Source organism: Carassius carassius, chromosome 45 (genome assembly GCF_963082965.1).
Source record: "Carassius carassius chromosome 45, fCarCar2.1, whole genome shotgun sequence".
Lineage (NCBI taxonomy): Eukaryota > Metazoa > Chordata > Actinopteri > Cypriniformes > Cyprinidae > Carassius > Carassius carassius.
This window is the reverse complement of record NC_081799.1, coordinates 10286899-10297553: the sequence shown is the minus strand read 5'-3', so window position 1 is coordinate 10297553 and position 10655 is coordinate 10286899. Positions and strand designations below refer to the sequence as shown.

At 36.0% G+C, this 10655-nt stretch overlaps 1 protein-coding gene across 1 annotated transcript; it reads left to right on the top strand.

The window, feature by feature from the left end:
* Positions 1 to 762: 762 nt before the first annotated feature.
* LOC132127443 (uncharacterized) lies at positions 763 to 9974 on the top strand. The gene is made up of 5 exons (XM_059539319.1): positions 763 to 960; positions 2140 to 2436; positions 2594 to 2675; positions 8163 to 8335; positions 9037 to 9974. The coding sequence occupies exons 1-5, from the start codon at positions 901 to 903 to the stop codon at positions 9922 to 9924; spliced, it is 1500 nt and encodes a 499-aa protein (XP_059395302.1). The 5' UTR covers positions 763 to 900; the 3' UTR covers positions 9925 to 9974.
* The last annotated feature ends 681 nt before the right edge of the window (positions 9975 to 10655 follow it).

Genomic DNA, 10655 nt, shown 5'->3' with positions numbered 1-10655 from the left:
AGTTTTAAAATTACATCATTAATCATTGACTTCAGCGTGTTACATCACAGGACATTTCCCAAAAGTATTTCATCATTCACCTAACCTCCTGCAAGTAAGTTCCACTATCTATAGCTTCTGCTGATTGGCAAGATGACAGCAGGATGTCACATGACCAAAGATGACATTTGTACAGTGTTCAAGCAGCAATAGCCTTTTGACCCTTTTCAAACATTGCTTGTATTGAAAGACTAAATGGGTTCCTAAACAAAAATATATGATCTTCAAAAATGTGTGGACCTGTTGATGTTTGAGAATGCTGTAATAGCCAGCATTGGTCACAAAGGGGCACTCTAGATACACCATCAAACCTATGACATGAAACCTGACTATATTTGACATCTACTGATCTGCTTCCTGAGTCATATTTTCAGTTTGATGTATACAAATACTTCTGACCAGTTTTAGATAGGCCTACTAAAAAAAGATGCTAACAACTTTGCAGATCATGTTAATACAATTTGGACTGACATTTGAATGTATGCACAACTTTGCATAGCATTTGCTGTCAGTAAGATGTGTGAACATTTCCTCTGACCCTGATTGATTCTAAAGAGGTGCTAGTAGGATGTTAAATGTATTCACACTTTCTCAAAAGATATACAGTCTTCAGCCCTAAATAGTGTCAAACAGGAAGAATCATATGAGTAGGAAACCAACCCTACCACAGCCATACAGACACACGCCCACTCATCTGACTTCTCCAAGTGACTGATTTAGACTTCATCTTAGACAGGAAGTAAGTTTGAAAATGTACCTTAGGTCAGTCCGCCATTGACTCTTTAAAAGCAAACGGTGATCAAGGGAACCTAGAGAGAGAGAGGGGGAGAGAGAAGCAAGACAAAGGCCAGCTGAAGGACCATGGAGGAGGACATCAGGAGAAAAGGGATGCTTTATTTTCATCAGCAACGCTTCGGCAAGGTGAGACTCAGTGTCCTTCTCAGAGCCTTATGAATATTGGGATTGTTTTCACGTTTTCAAGTTAAACTAAAGAAATTAATATTTTCACCAGCATGGATTCAGCATATATCAGCAGAATGACAATGGCAAAGATCAGAAATGTGGCCACTGTACTGGCCTTATAAATGCACATAACACACACACACACACACATGTTATATACACATGTTCAATTCTATTTGTAGAGCGCTTTTTACAATACAAATCATTGCAAAGCAACTTTACAGAAAATTACGTTTCTACAATATTTAGTAGTAGCTTAGTAGTAGTAGTGGTGACTGACAGTTTATGTGCACATGGCAGAAATTTTCAGAAAAATGAAAACAAGACATAGTTAACCAAACGATGAACACTATTAACAGCAATTATTATATGATGCAATCACACGTAGCAAAATTTGGTAGTTTCATATATTAAAGAATGCTGAAAAATACTGTGACTTACACAAAACTATGAAGCAGCACAACTCTTTTCAGTATTGATAAGAGTTGCTGTTTTATATTACATAATTATCTATTATTATTAATGTTACATTATTATACATTATATCATTCTAAGATGTTAAAAGATGATGAATGGATAATAGCAATATAGTAGAATATGATTTACATTGTGTACATTACGTAACAGATTTTAGTACATTTATATATTATACATTATTATTATTATCTTTATACATTATTACATAATGCAATGCACACACACACACACATATATATATATATATATTTTTTTTTTAATCAAAATTGAATGGAATTTATTTTTCTCTCTCTTTTTTTTGTTTTACAACAATCCCATTACAATCTATTAATAAGTTAGGGAAAAACGTTGTACAATGAATTCAAAATTTGTTGGAATACATGACCTATAATAATTAGCTCATCAAGATTACATTTTCATCATGTTTTTGTAATCAGTAACAGAATACAATTTGAAAGGCAGCTCTGCATGAATGCATGACTAACTTTTGGCAACCAGATGACGTCCAAATAATTTTTGTCTATTGTTTAATCATTTACAACTTTGCCTTTGAATGAAATGTTTTGCTTAAAAGCGTTTTTGTGGTTTTTCTTTTTTTTAACAATACTTTAAGTACATGTGTTGAAGTATTTGAGCCTGTGATGTGCGTGTGCTCTTCAGAGATGGAGGAAGGTGTGGTGCGTGCTGGCGGCGGAGAGCAGACGCAGTGTGTCACGGCTGGAGCTGTACGAGCACAAATACTCCTCCTTCAAACAGGGCTCCAGCAAACGCAAGCCCGACTACAAACAGGTGATCCGGCTGCGAGAGTGCATCCAAATATCAGAAAGAGAGATGGCTGACTGCCCCAAAGACTGCGCCGCCTTTTACCTTGAGACCTCAGACAAACTTTACGTGTTCGCTGCCGAGCGTTCAGAGGTGAAGGACTGGATCAAGAGTCTGTGCGAGCAGGCGTTTCCCGTAGGTTCAAGCACATCCCATCACAGCGCATAATGATGATGAACGTTTTGCTAATTGCTTATAATACATAATGGACACGTTCAGGTACAGATGTCACACTTTAAAACCATTTAATGCTTTCCAGCAAACCGAGGCTCAACAAAGATTACAGAGAGAGGGCTGCAACTATTCTGAACCTGTGAGCAGTTCCCACGCCAGAGAAATGCAGGAAAACTCACTTTATGACACCGCAGAGAGCGGTAAGGCATCTATCTATCTATCTATCTATCTATCTATCTATCTATCTATCTATCTATCTATCTATCTATCTATCTATCTATCTATCTATCTATCTATCTATCTATCTATCTATCTATCTATCTATCTATCTATCTATCTATCTATCTATCCATCCATCCATCCATCCATCCATCCATCCATCTATCACATCAACAGTTTACATACACGTACATATATTAATATATTATTGATTATGTTATTAATTTAATACACAACAATTACCTTTATATTCTAATATTTTGTATATGAGGTAAGGTAAGGCATCACACCCTAACAGGTAATGTTAGTGATATTGGAGGGACAGAGAGGAGAGAGAGATGCTATTTTAGTTTGTCCTATTGCAAGGACGAACAGCCTCTTTTTCAAGCGAAACCTCAGGCTTGAGTCAAATTGCCCATTTGGGCCACAGGTGGCCAACCTTGATTCCATTAAAGGACAGGAAAGAGGGGACACTGTTTTCAGTTGTAGAGTGAGCTTATTCAGGGGAGACGACAAATGAAATGAAGCACGGGGGTGCAAGCTGTCCTCAAACCACCTCATTCACCTGAGGCCGCTTTTCTATTGACTTCCTGCTTCTTTCTTTTCATCTAGTTCAAGATTTCTATTGGCCCTTGTGTATCATTTACAACAGAGCACTTCTTTTGTGGCACTCGCAATGGCAAGAGTTACTAAAACTACTAATAAGGTTTTAGTAAACAATTTAGTGTCTTGGATGAGGGACCTAAGGAATATTTGGGAATCAGAACATCATTAATAGCATTTTCAAATGAATTATCAAACAACCAGCTAGCAAAACACCAATAACAACTTAAAGAGAAAAGGAAAAAAAAAACCACTTAGCAATGACCTAGAAACCACTTACAATGTGGTTGTCACAGACAAGCACCACTTGTTCATCTTTAAATGAAGTTGTTTGATACTTCAGAATTGGATGTGACTGTCTGACATCATTTCTGACTTCATTTTGGGCCAGAGGAGCAGCCGGCCAAAAAATAGCTCTAACTTTCATTTGATCACTTTGGGTGAAAGCTCTTAGACTGTCTTAAGGGCTTCGTCTGGGTTCTGCTGTTCAAGTTTTTAGAGCAGCACATGTAGACAGAAGAAATGACACTAAGGAGAGGAGAGAGAGTGAGGAAGTGAAGAGGATGAAACTTGTCTGACTGTAAATCAGTACTTCATGAACTTCAAGATGTTTCTATTCTCATCTGAGGAGGAGTGACACGTCACATCCTCATCTTGCTGTATTCAATGCCATGGCAACAGTTCTTAAGATACTGACTTCTCCACTGGCAAACAAACACCAAAAAAATCTATATTACAACATATCCATTAAAAATAAGTATATAAATACACAGTTCAAGTTTTGGGTTTGGTAAGATTTCCTAATGCTTTAAAGGCATTGTATGTAAGATTTTGACTCTATAAAGCATAAAAATATCATAATGTTTGCAGGTATTTAAGAAACATGCTAAGTTAACATACTTGTTTAGATGAAAAACAGTGCTACAATCAGTTATTCTCCTTTGAAATGTGCATTCCGGGCCAGAATGTCGGTCTTTATTTTGGTTTGTGAAACCTGCCCACTGCCAGTTTACCCAATTGTATTATGGTATCCTGGGTTGCCAGTTGTCGGAAAAACCAGCATATTTTAATTTCATTCATCGTCAAGTGCACTAGTTCCTGTTGTGTTGTCAATCTGGCAACGTGCGTGTGCGTCAAGTCTGAGAAGGAGGGGCTGGGTGAAAAAACCCTCCAATATTTTGAATTTGGACTGCAATACCTAGCAACTTTAAGAAAGAAATAAGTTTTTTATGTTCACCAAGGCTGCGTTTATTTAATAAAAAAAAAAACAGTATTCTTGTGAAATATTATTACAATTTAAAATAAGTGTTTTCTATTTTAATATCTTAAACTTAAAATTTATTACTGTGATGCAAAGCTGAATTTTCAGCAGCCATTCAGTGTCACATGATCTTTCAGAAGTCATTCTAATCTGCTGTTTCGCTGCTTTAGAAATTCTGATTTTTTTCTTACTTCATATAATTTGCGTCATCTTAATATAACATTATAAAATGCTTTTTCTGTCACTTCTGATCATTTTAACTCCTTGTTGAACAAACGTTCTAAATTCTAAAATTAAAATCTTATTGACCCCAAACCTTTGAATGGTAGTGTATATATGTTATGATGGTTGCATGAATTTTGAACTGATGTGTAAATCTCACACAAATCTCTGATGTGTAAAACTGATTTTGAACTTGATGTGTAAATCTCACAAAACTGCAGAACCAGTTATAAAAAGTATATAGAAATGACTTTTAATCTAATTTGTGTAAAAATAATGTAAAATGTTGAGTCAAGAAAGATAGACCTATTTTTGTAGGGAAAATTCACCTAACTATATTTCTTCAAATAATGCAATTACACTAAAAATGCAAGCTCGTGTAAGATGCATTGCATTGTGGAATACAGTATCTATACACGGGTGCATATCACACATTTATAATAATCCCTTCATACAGAACATACTGTACAGTATATGGCAGAAATAATAAGAGTAGTGCGCTATTCTGAACATAATCTCAATTTTCTGTGTCCTTGGTTGAGGACTGAGCAAATAGCTTTTAATTATAAGCAAATCGCTAGACATGGCAGAACATGAAGTGATTATGTTCATCACCCTTCTCTTAACTGTCTCTTAACATCGCTTATATTTAATTTTCTCCAATGTACATTTCACAAAATGGCTTTTATTCATATAAAAATGTACAAATTAAGAGATCTTTGTGTGGAAAAGATCTCAATCTAGTTTTCAAGCTGACCTAAAAAGCTTCACAGTCCAGCTGCCAGTCTCTTTGAGGCAAAGTGCTGTTAAGTTTAAAGATGCTAGAGGTCAGGCTTGCAGCAGTTTAGGGATAACTGGATTGCAACCACCCCCTGATAGATTTGATTGGATGAGCAAGAATGTTTCAGGTTGCTAGGTTGTGGGTGGCGGATGATGTTTTGTATAGATGCTCGACATTAAAGACAAAAACTGGAGCAGATGGAAACTAACCATTCAAATCGTGAAATTCTGGGAATCAGAGAGACAAACAGGCTGATGATGCGTTTTCTGTCTTCAACAGTATCAATGATTTATATGACTGGACGGTCTTTGAATGTTTGCAAGTGTGAAGACCAGATGATTCAGATTATGAAGTTTTTTTTTTTTTTTGTGTGTGTGTGTGTGTTTTAGAAAGAAGTCTGCTTACTAAAGCTGCATTTATTTGATCAAAAATACATTAAAAGCAGTAATATTTTGGGTCAGCAACCCAAGTATTGTAGTTCCTGTTGTTTATTTTAGACGATAGATGCTCAATGTGAACACCCATGGGCCAGATAGGAAGGAAGTGGTATATTTTCTCTGATCTTAGTTTGAGAGTCAAGAAAGTAACAGCGTCTCACAGTTGGGATTGCATTTATCGAGCCTTTCCTCCCTGAGAAGCCCTCGACTCATCTACTGAATCCGCTGTGCAGTACCTGAATCTTATTTATGCAGGTGCTGCAGTTTCACATCGAGGTGAACTTCACATTGGCTTTTTAGGTGCTCTCTAATGATACCGGCGGTGCTGCTGTGGTTTGACCGTGCCTTTGATATGGCTGTGGGCTTAAAGCCTAGAACACGAACAGACAACCAATTAGTAGCAGAACTGTTTTTGATCATGCATTGTTTGAAATGATCAAATAGATGACACTTAGGAAATGCAAAAATAAATATATACATATGCGCAATTACGCTGACTCACAAAATTCATGGCTAATTAATGTATCGTCTCTTGCAATCTGCACAATACGCTGATGAAATGGGGTCGTTAAGACTCTTTTTAATCAGTGACCCGACAATCAGGGGCTGATTAACACTTGCCAGATCTCATCAGACACCCTTGAAATCAAGATGGGCACCGGGAGTCAATTTACCGGAAATGAACACATAAAAGTTATTGTCAAGTCCTGCTTTGCACCAAAGCACGAATCAAATGAGGAAAACATGATGACAACAGAATTTTGCATGTATTGTTCCCAAAATGACAACTTAGACACCTAAACAAAACTAATATAACTAATAATCCCAACTGCCAAATATGACACTTATAAATGAATACAATTTATGAATGCGCATAGAAAAGAGAGAAAGTAGGGATTTTCATTATTTTTTTTTTATTTTACCAAGAACGCAGCTATGAGGTCTTAAAATACTGTCTGTTAGCAGCTCAGGTTTCCAAACAGAGTCATGATTCTGTGATAAGGCAAATACTGAATTCATATGATTTAATAGCATTATAACAGGAGTAAAAACAAACTCATGTGCATATGAACCTAAATAATTATTAATCCAGCATGAAGGACATTACTTGCACAGATAAGAATAAAGCACAGCCAGTGAATGTCATTTTATCTAAACAGAGAGGTGTTACTAAAATATCAAATGAAGGAGACCTACAAAGGTGCAAAATCAAACAATTCTTGTTCATCGTCCTGCTAAATCAGAACATTAACTGCAGCATGTGTCTAGTGAGTCATCCATGTTAACAGAGTCGTGCTTCACACATGTCATCTGTATCTCCAGATAGCAAAGGAACTACACACGTCTGCGTGTAACGTTCTCCCCGAGCAGCCCTGCAAACGAGAGCGAACAGGAAAAACAAGTCAATTTGACATTTTACGCTCATGGGTGAGGTCTCACGGGGCAACAAGCCAACAGTCTTGAGAGCTTGTTTCATCCTGGAAGATGTAGAGCGAGGAGGAAGAGGCTCAGAAAATGGCAGCTGTGAACATCAACCCAAGGAACAAAGGCTGAACTTAGACAGGGCTGCCTTCTCTGGCTTCTTCCTGCTCCTGTGGACATCCAGTTTTGAATTTCAAAGCTATCTCCAGAGGAAAAGCAATAGGATGTGTTCCCTGCTGACTTTGGGTGCAATTTTCAGTGACTTAAAAAAGACAAGAGAAAGTGATTCAGTTTATATTGTCCATGTGCTCTTACAGAAAGTCTATAAGTTGAAACTGTAGGTTAAATAGTTAAAGAAACAGACCACCCTAAAGTAATTTACTCAACATTTATGATGTTTCACATGCACTTTTTATGCAATTAATGGTGATTTACATTGCAAACATGAAAAAAAAAACCTTTAAAGTACCATAAAATGAACACCTTAAAAAAGTACAAGTAGGACATATGAAACATTTGCTGTATTCAATCCAAAGGCGCTTCTCAAAATTGATGCATATCATATTTATTTAATGCATATAAGATTGGATGAGATTTAAGAGATTTTTGTAAGTGTAAACAATGACTAATCATTTTTTATGTTTTAGAGGCTGTTGACGTAGCACAAGACAAGTTATTCAATTTATTTCTGATTTCTGAACACCTTTTTTGCTAACACTCTCTTGTTCTTTTTGTCTTGCAGTTCGGGATTTTCTGGTCATGGCTGTGGGCACAGAGGCAGCTGTTCGGTGCAGTCTGTATGGGGAATATATCCTCACTCCCCTGCCGGAATGCTTACTCCTGAAGGATGTTAAAACTAAGAAAGTGCTATTCAAATGGATGTACTGTTACGTAAGGAAGTTTGGACAGGACAAGGTAAGCTAGGGCACATTAAATTGATCAAAAATTAAAAACATGCCAACAATGTAACAAAAGATTTCTATTATAAATAATGTAGGCTTGGTTCTTTTGAAATTTCTAATCATCTTCATCATATGAGAGTGACTTCTGAAACATCATGTGACACATGCGATCATGTGAAGACTGGATTAATGGCTGCTGATAATTCAGATTGCCATCACAGGAATAAATAACATTATTTTTTATAAATAACATTTCACAATTTTACTGTTTTTACAATATAAATGAAGCCTTGGTAAGCATCTTATATATGTGTGTATGTGTATGTAAGGCCAAATGAACTGATATTTTAAGACTATAAACACACACACACACACACACACACCCACATATATATATATATATATATATGTGGGTGTGTGTGTGTGTGTGTATAATGAGCTCTTCCTCTACCCCTAAGTTGCTGAAGAATGATTTATTGTGATTAATCGCATCCAAAATAATAATAAAAAAAAAATTGTTGTACATGTTTTCCACTCGTTAGTGGTGTCATCGTGCAGGTGTGAAGTTTCCTCATTTAAACAAATTGAATTCATTTGCATGCCTTTTCTCGTGGGAAATAAACAGCCTGTCTTTATCGCTCGAGTGATTGTGGACAAACATCTCCGCTCTGAAAATAGATTTCATAACTTTCCCTTCTCTTTTCTCTCCCTCAGCTGTCTTTTTCCTTTGAGGCTGGTCGCAGATGCGAGTCCGGCGAGGGGAATTTCGAGTTTACAACCCATCAGGGTGAAAGACTGTTTAACATTGTCAGCGCAGCCATCCAGAATCTACCCAGACCCTCCACAGCAAAGCCAATCAGCCCTGACCATGTAGAACAAAGTCTAGCTCAAGAAACCACGTCCACGAATGAAACGTACATCTACACCATTGATAGTCAAGTGGCTGACTTTTTGCCTGAGGGGAAAATGCAGAAAGCATCAAAAATGCTCAACCCCTCTTGGAGGAGCTTTTCTTTGAATGCAATTGAGCCACAAAGTGAAACTCAAGTGTCGAGCAATGACACCGACCACGAGAATCAGGAACCCGTCTATGCCACAGTGTCAAAAGCTAAGCAAAAAGCCATTTCCCCTACAGACCCTCAAATGCACTGGCAAAACCTGAGACAAGCTCTCCAGCAGTCTGGATCTTTCCAAGACTCTTTCAAGACCGACGCTGACCTTCCGCAGCTGTCTGATTTCACAAACCCTAGGAAAGAGACGGAGGCCGCAGAAGATTTGATTGACTTGTTAGGTGACTCCATCCAGCATTTAGCAATAAATGACGCATTACAGGACATCAGTGCAGAAGCAATTTATGCAGAACCAGAGGACTTCCAAGCCAGAGCTGAGTGGGTTGTCGGCAGTGTTTACGATGAATTTGAGGAGGTCATCAAGGCTAATGAAAGAGCTCATGATGGGGCAGAGCAGCTAGCTGAGTATGACTTGTTCTACAGCCCTGACATGGGGGCTACACAGGCCATGGCTGCCCTCTCCAACCCTGTTCAAAATTCAGATGAGTTCTCAACTTACGACAACTTGGGTTTGAAGGGAAGGCGCGTGTAACATAGCATGTTCATTCAACAATGATAAATTAAGGAGAAAATTATTAATAATTGTGTCTGTTGAAAGCAATATTTCTTTGTATACGCTAATGTCATAATAAAATATGCAGTTGGGCACACACAAACACACACAGATTTAAATTTACTGTATTGCCCTGTATTAAATCATAGAAATAATGATAAAGAAATATACAAATTGGAATATTAATTGTATTATAAAATGTAACTATAATTACAAAATATGTTATAAAATAGAAATATAATATATATTTTAATAACAATTTTACAATATACATTTAACACACATTCATTATATGATTATTTATATTTTATAATACAAGTACAATACAATATAGTATTATAAAACACACACACACACACACACTTAAACTGTATATTGTAATTTGAAAAAAAAAATTTAATTAACTAATTTACATAAATGTTACTATATATAAATTTAGTATATTTTATAATACATAACAATATAGTATATGTATGTATGTGTGTATATGTAGTGTATATACAAACTAGTATAGAAGTTTAAATTGTACTAAATTATATTGCACTGTATTACAAAATATAATTTTAATAAATAGAATTATAAAATATATATGTTTAAATACATATATAATATAATATAATATAATATAATATAATATAATATAATATAATATAATATAATATAATATAATATAATATAATATAATATAATATAATATAATATAATATAAT